The sequence below is a fragment of the Arvicola amphibius genome, chromosome 6, assembly GCF_903992535.2.
Source record: "Arvicola amphibius chromosome 6, mArvAmp1.2, whole genome shotgun sequence".
Taxonomy (NCBI): Eukaryota; Metazoa; Chordata; class Mammalia; order Rodentia; family Cricetidae; genus Arvicola; species Arvicola amphibius.
In genome coordinates this window covers 44979413-45002717 of record NC_052052.2, presented here as the reverse complement: position 1 = coordinate 45002717, position 23305 = coordinate 44979413, and the positions used below count along the sequence as shown (strand labels likewise).

At 43.9% G+C, this 23305-nt stretch overlaps 1 protein-coding gene across 1 annotated transcript in view; it reads left to right on the top strand.

Annotated features, from left to right (window-relative positions):
* Positions 1–23305, top strand: part of Sgip1 (SH3GL interacting endocytic adaptor 1) — a 114345-nt gene that overhangs the window by 40686 nt on the left and 50354 nt on the right. The window contains exons 12-17 of the mRNA XM_042055302.1: positions 8635–8646; positions 13198–13209; positions 16575–16599; positions 17511–17562; positions 19246–19331; positions 19930–20022. Of these exons, the coding sequence (XP_041911236.1) occupies positions 8635–8646; positions 13198–13209; positions 16575–16599; positions 17511–17562; positions 19246–19331; positions 19930–20022 (280 nt within the window). The remainder of the gene's footprint in view (positions 1–8634; positions 8647–13197; positions 13210–16574; positions 16600–17510; positions 17563–19245; positions 19332–19929; positions 20023–23305) is intronic.

The following is a 23305-nucleotide window of genomic DNA, read 5'->3' as shown; positions in this document are numbered from 1 at the left end:
CTATCAGGGGCAAGTCTCATTGGCATTCTGTTGTTCATGCTTAGTGGGAGGAGCTCCTTAATCGTGGCGGAATGACTGGCGCACACAGACCCCTGGTTTCCTTGTCAATATTCAACATTTTTCCTTTTGTTTTTCTCCCTTCTGAGAGCTGTGCTAAGCTTCCACATTTCCAGTCAGTCCTGCCCTGAGAGCGGGCTGTGCCTCCGTGCCCTGACCTGTGTATGAGGCATTTATAGCTCCTGCCTACCTTGAACTTCCCTTCTTCAACAAATCTGATTTGACATCTAGAGGAACTTTTAAGTCCAATTTCTCTATTCTGGACAGATGAGATTGATTTTTCTTTCGACACACAGAGAAACCGCACTTGCCACTGAGGGAACAGTGGTGTGGGGAGAAGAGATGACCCACCTGAGCTCAGCTCCCTAGCTCTGCTGTCCAGGCACGGTCTTCAAACACACGGTGGGGCAGCAGCTGCACTGCCCTTTCCATTCCTCCCAGAAACAGACATGTGAGATAGTCCAGTGCAAACTCAGAGTGGACAAACACCTCCAGTACAGTACATTACAAAGAGATGGCTTTGTTCTTTCTTTTAAGGACTTATTTGTATTTTCTGTGCTATGGTGTTTTGCCTGCATGTCAGTGTAAGGGTGTTGGGTCCCCTGGAACTGGAGTTACAGTCGTGAGCCGCCACATGGACATGGGAATTGAACCCAGATCCTCTGGAAGAGCAGCCAGTGGTCTTAACCGCTGAGCCACCTCTCCAGCCCAATGCTTTTGTTTTTAAAGAGTAAAGTAACATTGAACTTTAAGATCCCTTTCCAAACCATGGCAAAAGCAGGGTACAATGGAATTTTACTGAGTGTGGTTTTCTGTAAGGAAACTCGAGGAAAATGAATATAGACTTATTGTAATATTATCACAGTTGCTCAAATGAGTCGTCTCTCGGCTAGTGATCCTGGCAGGTTCCAAATCTGCCTTTTGTTTCTTCACCCATAAGCATGACAATTCTCGTACTCCCTCTGGGGCTGCTCGATGAGATGCATGGATTGAGGGCTAATGAACACTCAGACTGCACATAACATTCGAGACAATCTCGATGTCATTAGAACTCTCTGCAGAGCCTAGAGCACGTTTTTAAGAATATCATTAATACTGTTATTTAGATGGTTCAAAACTCGAAAGTCATTTAGACCCACAATCAATAATTAATTAGCCTCAACATCAAACTGGGGAAACATATTCAGAACTTTGCCTTACAGAGATTCAAGAAGACTTACTAAATTGTTTCAAGTGTGGTCCTTCTTCAAGAAGCTGTACTGGCGATTGACGCCTACTGGAAAATAAACATTCTTACTCTTCGAGTTACTTCACCAGATAGTACCACCGTGCTGCTGTAGACACACACTGACACTCTCCCTTCTCCACACCACCTTCCCTCCCTGTGGTTTTCTGAAACTGTGGTCTGTCTGTCTCCCTCCTCCCAGGGTCTCTGGTGGGGAAATTTCTTTCCTTCTAGAATGCACAGGGTGAAGCTTTAGCCACGCTCAGTAGACACTAGGAGACCAGTGGCTTCTGTGGAACGCGAGAGCTTTGCCTTTCTCGTGTGTTTCTGAATTTATATTTGGTCTTCAAGGAGCCAGGACTCACGGCAGGCTTGCCCAGAAGAGGATTGTTTTTTATACATGTTTTGTTCTGTAGCAATTCAAGGATCTCCCCTCTGCCCCCCGGACTGAGTCAAAGCTTAGTTCACATTCCGACTCATGCATGCCTTACTTGCCCCTGTGATCTTGGCCTCATCATCATTATGGGAAACACTGCTACAAAAGCAGATTGGATGTATAGCTCTACCCCAAACTACGTCTCCAGTTCATCTTTTTGAAGACTGAGAGCAAGCAGGAAGAGCACAGGCCACGAGTCTGTGTCCTGGCCAAGTTACTTAACTCTAGGTCTCAGTTCTCTGGGCTCCAAAATGGGAACAGTAGTATTGACTTTCTTAGAGTTGAGGTCAGAGTTGACAGGAGGGGATGAGAAATGTCCCGGTATGCCTGAGGAGCCAGCTGGGCTCCCTGGGAAGTGGTTCTCCTCAAGATCACTTTCCTTCCCCTTCGGTTGAGAGACTTGTGGGAGGCAGGAGGAAATAAAAATAGCAAGGAAGGATTTGTGTGAAGTCAAGAAGAGGGCTCGTCGAATAATTGAGAATAGGAGGCAGTTAAGTATAGGTTTGTACCTCCTCCTCCTCGCACCCTTAAAATTCAGCAACATGAAGAGTTAATGCATTACTGAGTATGATATGCTTTTTGAGTTTGTTCCTATTCTTGGACACATGCAATCCATAATGGAGTGATTTACTCAGAAACTATGAGTTGAGGGAGATAGCTTTGAACTGTAGACAGTCTGGTGTTGATAGCTGATTCCAGGTGGCCCACCCACCTTCCGCCCCCAAATTACCCTGCCAGTGAGCAAACTCCACAAATTTGCTGCTGCTTGGTAACACCACCCCCTTGCCTGTCTTCACTTTGGCAGAAGGTTCAGCACCCTATTGAGTTTAGGAGAAAACACAGAGTCATTAGTGGGGGAGGAGAACCCCAGGCTCCTGCACACCAGGAGAGACTAAATACCACATGGTTGAAAGTGCCGTATAGACCTTGTGCATGCAGGAAGCTGGACAGTCAATGCTCAGCTCGCATTTTGCATGCCAGCTCAACGTAAGGTCTACTCAGTTTGGATTGGTTTAGACTAGGACTAGAAAACATGGGGTACTAATGCTTCTACTGTCACTTCCAAACCTCTGCAGACATTGCAGAAGATCCCAGAGGTAGTTTGAGAATCTCCCTCTAGATGGGACACCTAGAGCAGCCTAACAGACATGAGACAGTATTGTTCCTAAACGTCTTCTCCACATTTTAATAAATTACCAATTGTCCATAGAAGACAGTCTTTGTCTAAAATGTGTTGGTTCTTTCCTTCATTACTATATTTTTTTCTTCTGAAGAATTCTGTGGCTTCCATTCCCTGCCCTTTTTCAGAGTATCATTCCTAAGCCACCCGTTCCTACCTTATGTTGATAAGGAGAAATCCTTGCATTGTATGTTTTGGTCTGAAGCATGAGTGAGGGATTTGGTGTTCATCCTCACGCTCCTTAGTCAGTACATCCCCAGAGAACGCTGGTTGCATTGTCTGAATACGAGATCTTGTTTCCCTACAGGAGGTCTAACAGATTTTCCTTGTAGAACTCCAGATTCTTCCACTTTGTTCCACTGACCCAAGCAAGCTAACCTGTTTCATCATGGTGAAGATGACCAGACACATATTGACATAGAAGCATCTTAGACCAGCCGCACCAAGACTAGCAAAGTCTTGAGTTATATGCTTTAAATTATGTCAATTGCAATTTTTTAAAAGGCTGAATTTTCTCTTTCAAATTCTCCTTGGCTATGTCAGTCCTCCCTCTGTGGGGTCTGGAATCTGAGTTCCTTTTAGTCATGAATGGCCATAATCAGAGCACAATGAACTCCAGAGAAGCAATCAATTTGTAAAAGAACTTCTAGAGAGACACATCACTTGCTAACAGTTCTGGCAACTGTCCCTGCTCTCAGAGGAGGTAGGTTTAAGTCTCCCCCAAGGAGCCATTTCCTCCAGAGCATGAAGCATTGACTGACACACATAGTACATGTACTGGGTTTTCTAGAGAAACAGAAATGATAGACAGGATATATATTACAAAGGGCAACGTGTCAGCCTAGCTTACATTATGGGGAACGGGTAGTTCAGCAATGGGTCTCTGCATGCCGGAGAGGGCAAAAAACTCAGATGCCTCATTGATCCCAGTCTGGCCCTGAAGGCCTGGAGGGTCCCTTGAGAGTCATCAATGGCAGTGAATGACTGCAACAGCATTAGCAACAGCTAGGTGGACGCACTGCCAGCACGCAGCAAGGGCAGCCAAGCCAGCAAAAGCACCATAGTTTTCCCTCGCACTTCTTACCATCTCGGCTGCCCTTTAAAGGGAGAGTAGCCCCACTGCACCCCAGTTAAGCCTGCCTAGAAATTCCCTCCCAGACCCACACAGAGGCATGTGTCGTTGTTGAGTCCAGAGCTAAGCAAGTTGACCACACTAACCATCACAGAACGTGCTCATTGATTGACTGGGTAAATGGATAGTCCCACTATCAGAAATTATGTAGAACTCGGCATCTAGCCATAATATCATGTGACTTGTGTTGTTTTGTTTTGAAAAAAAAATATTTATGATTTCCAGTTCCGTGTCTCTTTCCCAGTTTGTGTCAGCCATGTTTCCGTCTCCACTGATGGAGCAATGGCAGCGGGCGTCCGTGGTGCCCTGACAGGTTCTGGGATTTTTCCTCAAAGCTTATCCATGTGTTTCCTCCCTTGAGACTTCCTTTTAGGGCTTTCCTGCTCCAAACCTGCACGCTGCAGTAGGAAATCTGTTTTCTCTTCTGAAGCCTCGGGTTTTCTGTTTGTGATCCTTAACACTGAGCCTTCGAGCATCTGGATTTTTGTTTTGTTTTGTTTTTTGTTTTCTTTTGTTTTTTGAGTCCAGATTTCTCTTTGCAGCCCTGGCTGTCATGGAACTCACTCTGTAGACCAGGCTGGCCTCAAACTCACGAGATCTGCCTGCCTCTGCCTCCTGAGTGCTGAGATTAAGGGCATGCACCACCACCGCCAGCTTTGGAATTTACTTTCTTAAACCACAACAGTTTGTTTTATTTTTTATAAAGTTTCTATAACATATGCAAATGTATAAGATTCAGATAATAATGAAAAACTAAGTACCCATTATTTGTCCTGTGGGGCTATATGCTAGTGCCAAAAAAATCAACTGTGGCAGATGGGTTATTTTTAGATACAGGGTTTTGCTGTGTAACAAAGACAGGGGCTGTGTAGCCCAAGACAGCCTCAAATCCACAGCCCTGCCTTTGCCCCCTGAATGCTAGGATTTAGACACGTGCCATCACAGCCAGCAGGAAGTGCAATTTTCCATTGCTTTCAGGAAGAAAAAAAAACAAGCATAGGGTGTAACTTGCTCAGGTTGTATCAAAAATAGGGCCACGTGTGCAGGCCTGAGCTACATGTCCCACTATGGACAGCACAGACAGAAGGCAAGATGCACTGATCTTGTTTTGTCTATTTAAAGTCCCTTGCCCACTTCTTACCCTACTTGGAACCCGCTTTTGTATTTTCTAACATGGAGAACCAAAATAGGCCGCCCAAGAGCAATACCAAGTGGGAACATGTGTTACACCAGCGTGTTGTGTTTTCTGGCATTGTTTGCTGCGTTAGTCTCGTCTCTTGTTAGCCAAGGGCAATGGTTACTAAACACTCAGACCTGAGAGTCCGTAAGTGACAGCTAGACGTCCGTTCCACTGGAACAGAGTGAAGCCTCTTACCAACAGCCTTGTGACCCTCAGAGCCAGATCGCCCTCACCCCTACACACACACACACACACACACACACACACACTGGCTACCAGCCGCCGCTGTTCCCACTCGTCACACTTCTTCCTGTCTCCCTGTGACCTCTTCCCCAGATGGCTGTACTGTGTGCATCTTTACCAGCTTCGGGTGTCAGCTCAAGTCACCTCGACCATGTTATTGAAATCATGAGTACCCTAACTTCTTATTCCTAAGCACCTTTATTTGCTCTGCTTTTTAAAAATGTGTTCATCTTCTGAATACAAGTACCCTGTTTATTTGTTGTATTTATTACCTGCTTTTTTTGTATTTATTATTTTGTCCATCTTCTTCCCAAACACTCAAGTCAGCTCATTGCAACGCTCCAGTTTCCGTGGTTTCACCAGTGTGCCTGGTCTAATGTCTGGTCTTTACCGAGTGTTCATTAGATGTCTGCTAATGGCCAAGTAAATCAAAACAACCATTTGCTACTTAAAGATACCCAGCTAGTCACAAATGATAAGAAACGATTGATTTAATCAGACAGTGGTGGTGCAGTGCACACCTTTAATCCTAGCACTTGGTGGAGAGAAGCAGGTGGATCTTTGTGAGTTTGAGACTAACCTGGTTCCAAAGTGAGTCCCAGGACAGCCAGGACTGTTACACACACACACACACACACACACACACACACACCTCTCAAAAAAAGGAAAAGAAATGGTTAGTTTAAAGTATAATCCCATTATTTAAAAGATTCATAATTCAGCCACCTTATTTTTAAAGCTAAGCATCTGCAAAATCTTAAAAGGACTGTGAGTTTGATTTGCCTTTGGAATGTTCCATCCTGCTTGTGGTTTTTTATGCCCCATTGATCTTAAAATGGAGCTATCTGTTAGAAAAGCTTGCAAGTCAGGAATTGGATTTTCTTGGTCTATGGTACAAGAAAATTTCTGTTCCTTTGGGTTTTCTCCAATCTAAAAATTCACTTACTTTACCTCCATTTACATGTGAGCCTATAGCATACATCTCTTTCTGAGTATTCTTGCTTACTATTTTTCATAGTTAAAACTTAACTTTGTCTCTGTGAGTTCGAGGCCAGCCTGGCCTACAGAGCTAGTTCCAGGACAGCTAGGGCTTGCCCTGCTAGGGGAGGCAGAATGATTTACATTATCCTTGCTTTGGGTATATGGCTATACCGTTCTCCATCTTAATGATAATCAGGACATGAACAATGGTTTCGTCTAGTTAGGAGACTTGGGCCCATCTTGGACCAAGATTTTTGAAGTTAGATAGTCTTGGCTAGCCAATATCAGACTTGCCTTTCAAACTGCAAACAACCTTACAAGAAAGCAATTACCTGTGCCATGTTCCAGGTTCAAGGCCCAGAGTGACTTGCCAAAAGACACCAAGCAAAGATGGGCTAATTTGAGTGCATGGAAGGCATGTGCCTCTTCTACTGCCGTGAGCCCTCTGCGGCTTCCTAGTTTAACCCCACAGGTGTGTCTGTCTGGAGATGGAGAAGCCATACCCATCAGTATCTCCCTGTACTTCTCACCACCTGTCCGTATCTGAAAATGGCACCAATGATAGACTCCCCCACGTCCCCGGCCCTTGGCTATTAGGAAGCATTTGTGTTTGCTATAAGAGAAAGCCCCCCAGGATATGTGGTCCCATAATTCCTCATTAATGTGTATAAATCCAGACACCTGCAGAGTCTGGAGTCTCCAACAGGTGTTAGCACCCATGGTCACTAATGACAGAGAAATGAACATTCAAGGAGGAGCTACGTGAAATACTGGTAAAAACTGGTAAAGGCGCCATTTCAAATAAGGCCACTTATCTTGGCTATTCACAGTTCTGCCTTGCTTAGAGAATAATTCATATTTTCATATCTCAGAAGATACTGTGCCTCAAACATGTGCATAATGTTTGAAAGGATGCAAAAATGGATTTCATAAGCGTGAGGGCAAACTAGACACAGCAATATGTTCGGGGCTAGAGGCGGTGCACACGCAGCCGCTGCTGGGAGTTCATTGAGGAGAGATGGCAGATAACACAGAACAACACAGGAACTGTGACACTACCAGGATCTTCTTGTGTTGCCCGAGGCTAACAAACTCCAAGCAAATAGAAAGTGGTTGATTGTTGTTATTTTGAAAAAAGGAATGTGCTGTCATCAAACAACATAAAGTAAGTGTGTATGGTATGTGTGTGTGTGTGTGAGAGAGAGAGAGAGAGAGAGAGAGAGAGAGAGAGAGAGAGAGAGAGAGAGAGACTGGGAACCTTGGAAAATGCCTCATGGAAAAAAAGTTCTTCTAGCCTTGAAGAAGGGTTTGACTGGCTGAGAGGGAGAAGCCATTGAGGCTGATGAGCAGAGAGAGAAAGCAGGAAAGGCTTAAGTGTGCGCCACCTCAAAAGGTGTCAAGAAGGGTGTGCTGATAAATTCAGACCTCCCAGGAAAACAAGAGAAGAGGTGGGGGCCTGGATGCATCTGCAGACCTTCAGGGAGGCATTATGTTAGTGGAGCTCACGTTCTGTTCTCTAAACAGACAGTCTGGGCGGGGGGGGGGGACGGCATGGAAGGACTTTTTTCCTTGGGAGGTGATTCTGGGGAGAGAATAAAGGAGAGCTGAAGAGACACAGCTGGAAGTCTGGAAGTAAAATCACAAGTTTTGAACTTTTGAACACATCAAAAGTTCAGGGAGTACCGCTGTTGGCAAGAGATGATGGGTCCTTGCTAAGAAGTTGCTGGGGCAATGAGCAGAAGAAAATGAAAGATAGGAGCAGAGACAGAGGTGGCTGGAACCAGGAGGAACTGGGAAGAGACACTGTCAGCTTCCATAGTGAGATTAGTTTCTGGAAGAGTCTCCAGTTGTTGCGTAATGACCATGTGTAGCTATAATGAATTAATGCCATTTTCCAGTTACTTCTAACATCCTGTTCTTAAGATAAGAATCTGTTTGATCATTGTGAGTCATTGAAAAGATAGCTTAAAATGTGTTTGGATGGAGCCATGGAGCCATGCTTCTTCCCTCAGAATCTTGAACTGAAGATAGTAATCCAGGTGTGACCATGTCAGACACAAACAGAAAGCGTTTTCAGAAACATTGCCTTGGTGGGCTGCTTTGATTGAGGTCCTTTGGAGTCTCCAATGCCTCTTCTTGAAAATACCTGTCACCTCTCTCATTTTCTCTCTGTTTTTCTTCCCCATGCCTTCGCTTTTAGAGGAAAAGTCCGGTAAGAGAAAACATATCCTTCTGATGCTTTGGGCAAATTATTATGCATTTCATTTATTCTCTCCATCTCTGTATCTAACGCTTGTTTAACATCAAAACCAAGTTTCCAACGCTAAGACCAAACTTCATGAGCCAGGACAAGGTCACATGATCCACTGGGGACAAGGAAGTCAGTTGCTAAGAGATTTCTTGCCCATTATTATGGACTACAAGGGGGTTTTGTAGAGGGTCATAGGCATACAGCTCAGTACTTTCCAGCCAAGGTTTCGTTTCTTACCACTTCCACTTTCACTGGCTGAGCTGCCTCTGCAAACCATGGACATTTAGTTTTGTTTTACTGGTCGGTCTGGGAAGGAGAGGGGTGTTCAGCAGAGGATTTCAGATTAGTCTGGTTTTAGTCATTTGTATTGTTTCAGTAATTCAAAATACCCCCTCCTGGGGTTGCTGGGGATTGGAAAGAGGGATCTTTTTTATAAAGTAGATATCACAGGCAGCATAATGGCTCAGTGGGTTACAAGGGCTTGCTGCCAAGCCTGATGACCTGAGTTTGAATCCTGGGAACCACATGAAGGAAGGAGAAAACTGACTCCCACAAGTTAATCCTCTGACCTCCACACACACCATGGCATGCATGCACCCGCATGCAGACACACAAAATGAATATTATCAAGTCTATATCACCTTCTGAGTGCTGCTTCCTAGTGCTGTGGGCGAATTTTACCAAAAGCACAATCTGATACGACGTAATTACACCTTTATCTTCAAACAACATAGATGTCAAAACAAAAACTTCTTTTTAAAAAAAGAAAAGGACAAGCAGGAAGAGAAGTTTGTTCTCTTGTTTGGGTTGCCTGAAATATTGGGAACATGTTCCTAGCATGCCTGTCCAAGACTGATGACGGTAATGCTAGTGCAAAATACAAACACATTTTCTTCACATCAGCCCACAGTTAGAAGCTGGTTTATTCCACCGAGCTCAACTAGGGGGCTGCTGGAAGCGTGTGCTTACCTTGTGCACTGGCTCCATCTCTACCTCACGAGGACACTGCACTTGAAATTTGTCTGTTAGGAAGGAGGAATGGGGGACACAAAGTAATAGAAATGAGTCCAAATAATAAAATTTGCCAAAATGTGGCCAAGGTTTTGTTTCCAAAATTACAATCAGCCGAGAACAATCATAAGTATGCATTCTGTTGCATTGCTGTTCAACTGAGCCTCTGTGAACGTACGTGAGGTGACTGACAGTCATGAGTACGTGAGGTGACTGACAGTCATGAGTACGTGAGGTGACGACAGTCATGAGGTGGGCTGTGCTTATCACAGCGCCGGAACTCTCGGGAGTCTTTCCTTACACACAGTCTCCTGGACCCTAGATTGTCCTCTGAGCTAAGCAAAGTTGGCCGATTCTCATTAAAATCTGCCGGTGGGATCTCAAAACTCTCCGGTCCTCGTTGGTTCTCCTCCTAGGAGGAGATGTTTCTGTCCTTACAGCAAGGTTAATTGTGTTTTCTCTTTGGCTGTGTTTCTGAGATGTTGTGTAACTCAGATTCCTTAGCCAGCTCCGCTGTGAATGAAACCGTGCTTCCTAGCAGGGTCTCTGTTTCATCTCCCAAGTGGGGTTGCAGAAGATCGTCTGACTGGATTCAACAGCCAGCTGGTAGAGCTGACCTTGTGGTTCACAAGAACAGCTGAAACACTGACACCTAACAAGGGTGAGGAAAACAGAGGCCTGCCAAGCACTTTAACCTGACTCTAACTCAGTTAAAAGCCTGTCAGTCCGTTGGCCATGATCGTAGTAACAACTTACTGTTGATGCATTCTAATACCTAGAAAAGCCCGTAGAGCACGAGGACTGGGGACACGGCTCACTTGGTTAAGTGCTTGCTTACCAACACAAGGACCTCAGTTAGATCCCCAGAAATTTTAAAAGTCCATGCGTGGTTGAATTCCCATGTAGTCACGGTGCTGACCTCAAAAAAAAAAAAAAAATCCTCAAAGAACAAAAAACAAAATAAGGATTATCTCAAAGAGAAAATAAAATTGATCTTCAGAGCCTTCTCTAGGGCACATCAGATGACCAAAGGGTTTAAATAATTAATGATTAATTAACGAGAATTCACTCTGTGTGATACAGATGCCTGCAATCAGGGACACATTAGCCACCTGCGGGCTCCGCACAACTGAATGGGTGTTTTGGTTTGGTTTGGCTTTTTGTTTTTGGTTGTGCAGTTATAATTTTGGCCCATATTTAAGAACTAGACTAATTAATTCCCCTTTTTTTTAAATCGAGTTACTCATTCCCCTCTAAAGAGCGGCAGCAATGAGGCCACCTTCTCACACCATGGGTCCAGCGGCCAGTTCAGCGGAGCTTAGTGACGTGCAAGTGACCTCCTCCCACCCTGAGTGCTTCTAGACAGGTGTCTCCACTTCTAGAAAAGACCAGCTCCAGATCCTAAGTTCATTTTCATCTACCTTTGATGAAAATTCTGTAATTCATAAAACACAAAAAGAATGCTAAGTGGTGTTTGAAAATGGAGGGGAAATGACGGAGAATTGTGTAAAATAATTTTTCTCTTACAATGCACGGATTGCACCGAGGGCCTCAGACAAGAAATTAACAAGTGAAGGCCTCACCCCCACCCCAGCTGATGATGACTTTACTGACCTTTCCGTCCTGCGGACATCTTCAAGCGTGGTGATATACATAAATCCGCTCCATTTGACTTCTAGGAATCTCTTGCTTCTAAAGGTTTCAGGAGCTCTTATTCACAGACTCGAAGTCGGCTGCGTCTGTACTTGGCACAGCTTCGCGTCTTTTGGGTTCTTGTTAATCAGCCTGCGACTGTGTGAATTTGAAGGGCTAGTCCTTGAAAAAAATTACAAATGACATTTCTAATATGTTACCACAGGAGCTTGCCCTATTAGAAAAATGTAAGCATGAGCTAATTACTAAAATAAAGATTTTTAAACTCATAGAAAATTAAAATATAACTTAATTTGAGTAGTTTAACACATATGGTAATATTTTGAAAGTGTTTTAATTTTAAGTAGAGCAAGTCTTAAGTTCAAGGGTCTGCCTTTGGCTGCAGTCTGCATTTTATTTTACGTGATAGATCATAATCTTATATTGGGCGAGTATGCCACTTACACTGCCTTATTTATAGTATTTCGAATTTTTGTCATGTAACCTCCCTATTTCCCTATTTGAATAATTTTCATCTGGTCACTAAACAATAATGTGGCCCAAATAGTCATATAAAAGTGATATTTTTCCTTAAAACAGTATGATAATGTCAGCTCAAAGATACATACTGTTGTTCTAATACTAAAGTTGCATCCACACAAAGGTTTATAAAAAGGTAGAGCGAGCATGCAGTGGTACCCGCAATTAATAAAGTCTAAACTTAGGGTCATGTTGACTAGCGTGTGTCTAGAGGACTCCTTTACAAACCTAGTCTTGGAAATGGCCACGTCTGGACGATAGGCCCTGCATCAGCCACGACTCCCTTCAGGAGTCTTCCCACAGCGTCAATCTTGAAACCACCGAAGCAGAGATCCAAAACCTGTTGCCGGTTCTGCTGACTCACTAACTGGGTCTCAGATCTCACTTTAAACTAAAATGTTCCTGGTGACCTCCCAAACAGAAAGGCTGCAAGCTTTTGTTCCCACAATTAGTTTATCTTTGCCTGAACCCCTGCCTGTCCTGTGTTTGAGCTCATAGAGCCTCCTTAGAAAGTCTCCCACTTTCTTAAAAAAAGTGGAAGTCTTAAAAGCAACACTTGGTGTAGCTCCTTCACCTTCTACATCTGTGTCCTTTCTGGTACAACTGAAAGATCCCAAAGGAGACTGTTGGAATACATTGATGGCAGCTGTCACCAAGGCTTGGGGAGTAAAGAAAGAAGTCGTGTCTGCATGGTGTATCCCCAGTTATCATCTGGTCCACAAGTGTTTATTGTTGCCAGACAGTATTCACAGTTTCCATGTGTGTTTATTAGGGGTCATCCACAAGAAGAAGGTTGCCCAAATCACCAAAGTCAGGTCTAAATAACAACAACTACCCCCTGAAATGTACATTCTGAGAACAATGAAGAGAAAAATCCAAAGGGTGGGTTCTACTAATAGTAATACATGGCATCAATGGTGCTGGTGCATGCTGTTGTCTAAGGAAACAGACATGTTCAGATTATCTACATACTATCTACATAGCCCAGAAGTCCCCTCCCCAAATATTCTGGAGGAAAACTGCCTTTGACAAGGCAATTATAATAAGTCACCAAGACGGATTCTGTGCATTCCTGCCTTGTTCTTACGGGCAAATACATAAAGCTCCACCCCATTAGCAAAGCTGTATATTATCTCTCTCTCTGGGGTTCCCCCAAGTCTTCTGGGGCTTTATGAGCCCTACTCAGGTGCCTGCCCGCCTTGCTCTGACCTGGTGGTTTGGGGTGGATGATTCGTAGCTATTTTGAAGCCTTCTGTTACCCACGCCTGTTGACTGATCCATCGTTCTCTGACTAGGTGTCTGTTCTCTCTTCCTTTTTGCTGACCGCAGAGGCGCAGCCCGGTAAGAACTCTCAATATGTTAAACCTTAAACACGCGTAGAGAAAGAGAGGCAGCAAGGCCGGTTTCCCATTACCGTGATGATCAGTCACCCAGTGTCCAAGCAGCAGTTGAACTGGGTTCACTGGTTGGAAGCTTCTGGCTGTCTAAACGGGAAGGCATAGCTTAGAATTATCAGAGCATTTCTCTGTCACTGAATGAATGCTGCATAGTGTGTATCTGCCGTGTGACAAAGGGGGTTGTGTGCCTCTCCAAGGATCAAAGGGCGGTTAACACAAAGTTACCAGCAAAGTGATGACGGTGTTGATGATGGTGATGATGATGATGATGAAGAGGAGGAGGAGAATTGTCTTCAGAAATAACAATAATAATGTGGGGTTAGAGAGATGGCTCAATGGTTAAGAGCACATAAAGAACTTGAGTTTGGTTCCCCAAACACACACCGGGCAGCTCAAAGCTTCCTTTCATTCCAGCCCCAGGGAATCTGCCCTTTTCTTGACTCTGCAGGCAGCTGCACTCACGTACACACACACACACACACACACACACACACACACACACACAGACACACACACACACACACAATTTTAAAATAAAGTAATAAATTTAAGATAATAATATAAATGTAAATATTAATGAAACAACATCACTTTTAAGCCCAAATTCAAAGTACACCCTTGTTCCATAACTTACATTGGACAGTACACGCTGATTCATACTCAGACTTCACCCTGAGAAAGGGAGGCGCACTCCCAGGCTGTTCCATCATTCTAAAGCCTGTCACTTTAGACGGCTTTGACAAGCTATTCGCCCTGCTAGTCCACATTTTCCAAAGGGAAATTAGTTTCCTCAGGCCGGAGAATCTGAAGAATTTCAAGTGTTACAGAAGAGTCTCTTGACTGTTTGGATAATGGCATCTATTTAATCAGTCCCTTCGAGGGGGTATGACTGCCATGCTGGTGTGTGCCTTTAATCCCAGCACTCGGGAGAGTCTAAGGCACGAAAATCATTGCAAGACATGCTGGGCTGCATAGTATAGTGAGTGCAAGACCATTTGGGAATACAGAGAGAGAGAGAGAGAGAGAGAGGAGAGAGAGGAGGGAGGGAGGGAAGGAGAGGGAGAGGGAGAGGGAGGGAGAGGGAGAGAGGAGAGAGAAGCTCTTTGAAATGTTCCTAAGCTTGTGCCAATCGATAGTCATTACCACTTGAGACAAATACCACCCCACCCAGTGACAAGCTGCTGGTTTTCTATTTAAACTGTGAGATGGCCTCTCCAGAGACAGCTAACCAGAGTATGATGATTCTGACCCAACTGTCAGGTGATTTCTCAGATTGTGACAACTCATGAGGAACGAATTAATTCAAAATGACAAGTAATTCACTACTCTATATATGTGCATGCATATATATATACATATATATATTCAGCAATAATTAATGGAATGAAAACAAGGTCACTTGAGGCTTCAATTAAAGGGCTTCCTTCCTGGGTGTGGCCTCTGTGGTGACAGCACGTCAGCCCCACTTGTCATGTTGCAGCTTCAGGTCGTCAGGGTCTGTGTGCTACACACTCAGCTGACAAGGAGAGCCTCTTTCCTGTAGGGCTGGCTTGTTGCTGTGGAGCATTTGAATCTATTCCTTTGTGATTGCTTTATTCTTTCCTATTTCCAAGCATAGCTTGCACTTCCCTCACCCATTCCTGAGGTGTATGTGATGCTGTTGCAGGAGCTTCCTTGCTGCCTTCCAGTGATAACTGTGTGCGGAAGGAAGGGACACGCGTGGTACTTGGCAGATACCAAAGAGGTGTTCTCGCCTCCTCGGGATATTATGATTTTAGTAAAATGAGCAGTGGAGATGGATCTAGAGGGCTTTGGTTTAGGCTCTGGTGTCTTCTGTCTGCTCGATTGCAGTTCTCACAGTTCAAAGTGGGGCCCTGTTCCCTCAGTCAGCTCACGAATCTCGGAATCCAGTAGTTGCTTGCATCCCTGTGTCTCTTCCTGCATGCCTTAAAATAGTTCTCGTGACTGAGGGCCCACAGCCCAGGAAATTATTTCATCTCCGCGTTAACAAACCATTCTCTGTCATCTGTCTATATATCTCCTATACCCAAACTCCCACAATGAGCAAAGCAGACTGAAGCCAGCGTATTTATTTCGTTACTAATAATGCAATCATTCTCTATCCGGCACATAGGGTAAGAACAAACAAATTGCCTTTTCCAGGCAAAACAAGCTAGAAGATGTAATCTGTGCAACTAAGCCACCCACCAAGAAACATCTGACGGGGCTGCTCTGGCCCAAACTGTTCCTCTGTCATAAATGGATTCAAACTGGGGCTGAAAAATTCTGACTTGCCAGTTCTAGAAAAGATGAAGTACAGCCCATCAGTCTTCTGCGGGTTGCTAGACCACTCCCTGCACTGTTAGCATTACTATGGCAAGAACACAGCATAGCAGCTACCCTGCCCCACAGTGAGAAAGGGTGGCACTGAGCGCCTCTTGGACCCCTTCCTTGTACTACTGCCCCCCACACACACACTTTCAACTAAGGCAAGCCATGCACTGCCTCATGATGCCACCCTCCTGGCTTCTTGCTTTTCTAGAAGAGTCCATGCTCAGAACCTTCCACAGCTTCTGACTTTCAGTTACAACTTTTAATTGAGTTGCTTTTCCTATTATCTGAGTAAGTTTGTACCAAGAAAGACGCCAGCCCTAGAAGTGACCTGTATAGATTGTTCCTGTCAGGGCTGTTTGTGTTCTTCCAGAGGCTTTGCAGAGAAGAGATGACTCCTGATTGGCAACCTTGTGTCAGCAGGGGGTAGAAACCAAAGGGGAAGAGGGGAAGGGAGGCTGGAGCCTCTGGGATCCCTGTGTAAAGGGTCCTGTAGGTAGGACATGAGGAGATATCAACACTCCCCACTAACACCCTTTAAATCCTATCTGTTCTGCCGACTGTTTCTGCCAACCACTTCAGGATCCCATCTGACTAGGGGCAGATCGTACTCATACATTCGAAAATTTTCAAATACAAAACATTAGAAAATTTGGGTTTTCAAAAAGGTTTGGAGTCTTACGTGCTAGAGGTCAAGAGGTTGTAAGAGACCAATTTGTGTCCATACTAAAGCCACCCAGGTAAGGGGCTTGCTCATTTCAGTGACTCTCCTTCTTCTCTGTCACCTAGAGGAGCATAAGAAGCTAGTGTGTTTGTGTCCACCTACAGGCTCAAACTTCAGTGTGGTTCTGAGTCAAATTCCCTTTTCCCAATCTGGGTTATCATTGAGTTCCGTTTAATTGAAATGACAGAAATAATACATATTGTGCCTAACATATCTGTGGTCTTAAGCCTTATAGTGTTTATTTCTAATTCTAGGGTGCAATTAAAAGGAACTTATCCAGTAAGTATATCTTAGCTCCCAGCAATAGAGTATGGTTTGACAGAAGGAAGAGTTCCTTGGATCTTGGAGCATAATTGCATTCAAATTGCACAGTCTGGGGATTTATTCGTAAGGCGTTCGAAACAAAACATTTACAGCAAAGATTTCTTGTTATGATGGAGGGTATCGGTTCTGAATAATTAATGCTTAAATTCTCCAAACAAATCTAGTTTTAGAAAAACACCAGGGCTTTCTTCCTGTGTTTGTCAGCTCTTGCTGTATCTTTAAGCTTAGAAGTTAATGTAATTTGATTAGACACACTGTAGCTAGAGGTGGGGAGAGAGGAGGCATGTCCTGGAGGAACTAGAGGCGGACACAAATTACCCATTCTTACATTACTGGATATATAATGTTCAGTCCACCGAAGTGATATGACATAAGCCTGATACCCCTCCTGCCACCTAAAATGTACCCTAGGAAAATCTAAATTCCTAAAGTTGCACCATTTTCTTGCCATTTCAAAAGAAGAGGGGGGGGGGGCATGCTAACAGCTGGGTCAGCGTACTATGGGCATATGGCCTGAATTATTATTCCCCATGGTAACTGAGAACCAGAACTCATTCAGGCAATGGGCATTTGAAGAATGGTAGGCTGTTCCTCTGAGCTCTACAGTATACAAATCTTCCGTTGTTGGCTTGTTTATGGTTTTTCTTTGGGTAATGAGGTTTTACAAATGCCAGAGAAATCCTGCCACAGATGACAGCTATATGCCTGTCGCACTGCCAGGGGAGAGGGTTTGTTTTGAAGTTTTCACATTAAGTTGCTTATTGATGAGGCTTAAATCTCTAAGTGTTTCCACACATAGCTCATATGTCACCCTAGAAGGGACTGGTAAAGATATGCCTACAAAAGTCTTTTGTCCTGTGTGTCAGGTGAAGAAGTCGCAAGGCCCAGGCGATCCACCCCGACTCCAGAACTTACAAGGTGAGCATGGAAGACACCGGTTGCGTTTTACTCATCATGAACTCTTAACTGTTCAGCAAATATCCTCCAGGCCTCAGTGGATGAAGGGCCTAACATGTGTGTGAGTTCATATATCTACAGCATGGGCCCAATCTGCTGTCATTCTCACACCTGCAGCTCAAAGGGGAACGTTGGGTAAATACCTGCATTTGTCTATGGCAGAGTGTGTGCTCTACTTACTCACTGATCTAGAGTTATATATAAAGCGGCTTTCTGATTTCTGGAATATTCATCTGAGATACATTTTATTGCCCTTGAAAAAAGAGAAGTCGGATAGTTGGATATACTTTCATGATACATTCCAACTTCCCAACCAAAGCACCTTCTATTTTGTTCTTCCTCGCCCCCTCTGTCACAATTTGTTACGTTTCACAGTGGCTTCTGTGAGTGTAGTATTGCACAAATAGTTACTGTTTCCCAAAGTGGTAGTTATATCTCTTTAAAATTTGAATTCTGTCTTCTCAACCTCCACCTGCTCCTCCCCTTTCCTCTCCAACCCTCACCTGCATGACATGCGCACAGAACTCATCAGGCTCCCGGGTAGGAGTCAGGTCTGGAAGGAATAGAGACAAAAAAAATAATATTAAAATAATAATCATCCATCTAGATATGTGGTCAGGAGGAAAGATGAGATCCCTCAAGACTCTTTGAGACGTTCTGGGCTGGGAAATCACTAGCTTATTTAGTAGGAAGGAGCAAGATAAAATTAGCAACTGAGTGTCCCAGTTATTTTTTTTATTCCAACACAACTTCCTGGGCATTAATTACAACAAGAAATATGGTGAGGTCTTGTTTGGGTTTCTATTCCTATGATAAAATACCATGACCAAACACAACTCAAGGAGGATTTTAAGTCTCAGGTCATAGTCTACCATCTTAGGAAGTCGAGGCAGGAACCTGGAGGCAGGAACTGAAGCAGAAGCCACGGAGAGTGCTGCTTACTGCTTACTCCTTGTGACTCACTCAGCCTGCTGGACACAAGACCACCAGTCCAGGGATGGAACCACCCCCAGTGGGCTGGGCCCTCACATCAATCATCAAGAAAATGCTCCCAGCACACTTGCCTTCAGGCCAATCTTATACAGACATTTTCTCAATGAAGATTCTTTCTTCCCAGATGACCCCAGCTTCTGTCAAGCTGGCATAAAAACTAGCCAGCACAGGTAACGACAAGTATAGATTTTTAGGCCAGGCATGTTGGCACACACCTGTAGTCCCAGTACACAGGGGGCAAAGGCACAGGGATCATGAATTTTATGATAGCCCGGGCTTTATAAGAAGCAGTCTCAAAGCCATAAAAAGTAAATATGTATAGTTTTTTGAGTTCGTGTGACAGAAAGGTACCTTGTAATAAACTGCCATCTATAATATGTCACTTCTGAGTGTAGAGACTTACCATTGTGTTTCTGTTGGAACTGCACCTAGGCCTCTATTAGACCTCAAGGTCTTATCTCCTGCCATGAGCCTTTTCACATTGCATCTCCATGTGATCCATTCTAAGCCCAACAGAAGCGTTGCACACACGTGTGCATGCCTGTGTACACAACCGCACATGTGTATTTAACCGAGGAAAGTATTTGAAAGTTTGTGTATGGTGTCGAGCATTCATTTTTGATCCTTTATCTGCTTAAATGCATGCTTTAGCAAGAAGCCTCCAGATGACACGCTGGCCCTGGCTCCTCTCTTTGGTCCACCGTTAGAATCAGCTTTCGATGAGCAGAAGACAGAAGGTAGGGAACTCTATGTCTACAGCACGGCTTTGGAGTTATTTCTGTCAAGTGAATGGATGTAACTGTGTCTTGTGAACATGAAGACGAAACACCCATACACATTAAATAAAATGATTTTTTTAAAAAAAATTTTTCTGGTTCTCTTAAAATGTTCAACAAGCATCTTTAGAATAATCATTCCTCTCTGTGATGGAGTGAAAGGTTAAGAGATTGTACAGTCTTGAAGAATAGGAACTGCAGCACAGAATCCAGATGTTTCCAGAACTGAAGCACATGCATAGAAGTCTTTAAATATACTGACAAACAATGAAACATGTTCACAAAGTAATTCCTAAAATGTCTGAATGGTATAGAAATAGTGACAGTATGTATAGTGGCATCCAGGGTGCCCATAGGTAAGCAACTAGGAGCCTTACACACACAGACACCCCTTTGCTCCCCCACACACCATGTTTCTGTTTCTGTTCTCGGCACACTCCCAAATTAAACTTCTAAGGCGACACAAGGCATGGCAGTCATGTAGCGAAGCTCAACTTTAATCAAAGTTCTAAATTCCTGTTTGAACTTACCCTGAACAAGTCTGTTTTTATGTTTCCAGTTCTTTTAGATCAACCTGAGATATGGGGTTCAGGCCAACCAGTTAACCCGAGCATGGAGTCTCCGAAGCTAGCAAGACCGTTTCCCACTGGAAGTAAGTTATGTGTTTGACTCGTTTTACTCTCTGTCTGCATAGTAAAATTTTAGGTAACTGTTTGAATGCCTGGATAGATAATGTTTGAATTTAAAAAGAGACGTTATTATCCCACAGGCTAGATCAGGTTACCTAAGCTGGGGTGAAATAAAAATGAAATTGTGTTGTGAGCTTTGAGGCAGCCCCTCTTCTGATATCTTTCATGATCTTTTGTTCATCCATCCCTCACATATGACTATGCACAAGTCAGCAGAAGCTGAGCTGAAAGCACTGGGCAGCCACGCAACACAAGTACTGAGCAAGTCCGGCTGGGTCTCTGCAAGTCCCAATGAACACCTGAGATTACACGGGACAGAAATGACCCATAGACAGTAAAGACAACCTGGAAAGCAAGACAGGCTCTCTAGCAGAGAGACAGACACTGCAAGGAAACCAAGACAAATGTGTGCAATGATGCTGGTTTCAGCCAAGGCGACAGGAGAGGGTCCTAAAAGGCCTCGGAAATCCTTCGCCGCTGTTGCGTTGAGCTAGCTGGCCTGATTAGGTTAGTCAAGCCAGTCACCCATGGATTTCCGAAGTCTCCATCCGTAGACACCCATAGCCAGATGTGCATAGAAGGTACGCCTCAGAATACTCACAGGAGGAATGGATTTGAAGAGAAGATATTTGGGGAGTGAAGGAGCATGGAGGGTCTTTTATTAAACACTGAGACTCACCAGCAAATACTTTCTCCAGCCGAGCATCCCCGGGGCTTTGCTGTTGGTGACAATAGTAATTAACCCAATGGATTCAGAACTAAAGGCTCAAAGGCTATGTGTTGGGAATGTTGTCACTACAAGAGCATGTGATCCAGTCTTTGTGAAAATATTTTCGCCAAACACAGGGAGGGCAAGCAAGAGTCAGCAGCTTTTCTTCAAGCTCTGAACTCGGAATGGTGTTGCAGAAACAGTTGGAACCACAGAAGCTCTGAGTGCTTCTCCATGTGACTGAAATATAAAGTCAATTTTTTAAAAAGCCTCTTTTTTTGGACACCTTTCTTTACAGATCTAAGCTATCCAAATTATTCCTAGAAAATTCTTCTTATTAAGTGGCAAGAAAATAAATGAAAGTCATGTTTATGGAGATAGAGTTGGAACTTTAGAGCAAACTGTAGATGCTATGAACGTAGCTGAGGCTGCTGTTTAACCCCTGGACATCCTATAGTTATGCTTGCTTTCTGCTTGTAGTGGAAATTCGCCTCTTTAGTTAGTCCTTATGGTATTTTCTTTATGTTATGATATCTAGTGGTTATCATCTTGGCTTTTTATAGAGGTAATGAGCTAGAATCCAAACCTCTGAATGGCTCTGAACTTCAAAGGGAAAGGATCCACGCAGGGAATAGTTTTTAACAGCTTGTAGCTAAGATTAAGAACCACTCATGAGGCTGGAGAGATGACTCAGTAGTTTAGAGCACTGGCTGCTCTTGTAGAGGGCCTGGGATTGGTTTCCAGCACCCACATGGCAGCTCACCACCGTCTGTAACTCCAACTCCATAGGATTAGGAGACACCTTTCTGTCAATGTCATGGGCATTCACATGTTGCACATACATGAAGGCAAACACTTATACACATAAAATATAAAATAAAATTATTTTAAAGAATTACTTGTCCATGAGTTTTAAGATAGGAAGGCATACTATTATATGTGTGAGTGTGTATGTGCATGCATGTATGCATGCGCCTCTGTGTGTGTGTGTGTGTGTGTGTGTGTGTGTGTGTGTGTGTGTGTGCGCATGTGTGGTAGGAGTGGAGAGGTGAGGAATGTCAGGAAGACACTCTTCCTGGGGTGTCCAGGGCTCTCTAGCCTTGGGCCCATCTGGCTCATTCTGATCTTAGGCTATGAAATATGGGCTCACACTAAGGCTCACGGTGAGGGAGGACTTATGACAACTGTGTGTGAACTCTTGAATCTACCAGACATGGCAGGTGAGAAAATAACATACATTTAAAGAAAAAAAAATAGAATTTATTTATTGGTATAATAATTCCTAATTTCATCAATAAAATGAGAAACCCTATCCATACAAACAAATTTTTTGGTAGGGGACAAAATACTTTTTATCTTAGGATTTTATTTCCTAAGAATGTTTGTTGGGAATGTTTATTCTTTAACCCACCACTTGACTTCTGACGTCCTAAGACATTCTGTCTTAGGGTTTCTATTGCTGTGAAGAGACACCTTGACCACAGCAACTCTTGAAAACGTAAACATTTAATTAATGTGGTGGCTTACAGTGACAGAGGTTTAGTCCATTATCATTGTGGCGGGAAGTGTGGAAGCTGGAAGTATGGTGGCATGCAGGCAGACATGGTGCTGAAAAAAACCTCTACATCTTGATCCAAAGGCATCAGGAAGTTGACTGAGACCCTGGGCCACTGGGCGTATCTTGAGAATAGGAGACCTCAAGTCCTGCCCCCGCAGTGACACACTTCCTCCAACAAGGCTACACCTACTCTAACAAAGCCACACCTCCCAGTAATGCTATTCCCCATGAGATTGTGGGGTGGCCAGTTACACTCAACACATGCTATGAGTTTAAAAGCATAGTATTGCAAAAATCTGTCCAAATACAATATAGGCAACATTATCCAGACTAGTTTTAAAACCCCTTCCTGGAGCCCTCTCAGGACCATTGCTGTTTCCATGGTCACACCCTAGACTGAAGCTATGTGTTACCAGGATTCATGATCAACCACTATTCCTCCAGAACACAGCCAATGTTTATTCAACACGGTACCCCTTGCTCCTAGTAAAGGAACTGAGTTTAGCTGTGGCTTGATGATTGTTGGATAAATAAAATGTTGACTTTTATTGCTATCTGACCTTTTGCAAAACTCCTACGGCCATAAGATGGAGGACTTTGAATGCTTCTGTCTCTTGGAGACCTAGTTAGAGTTGTCATTGCTGTGATGAAACACTATGACCAACGACAAATTTGGGGACCAAAGGGTTTATTTGGCTTACACATCACAATCCATTGAGAGAAGGCAAGGCAAGAACTCAAGCAGGGAAGGAACCTAGAGGCAGGAGCTGATGCAGACACCATGAAGGAGTACTGCTTGCTGGCTTGCTTCGCATGCCTTGCTTTGTTATAGCACCAAGGACTACCAGCTCAGGGTGGCCCCACCCACAATGGACTGGGCCCTCATACGTCAATCGCTAATTTTGAAAATGCTCTACAGGCTTGCCTGTAATCCTATCTATCTTACAGAAGCATTTTCTCAAAAGAGGTTCCTTCCTGT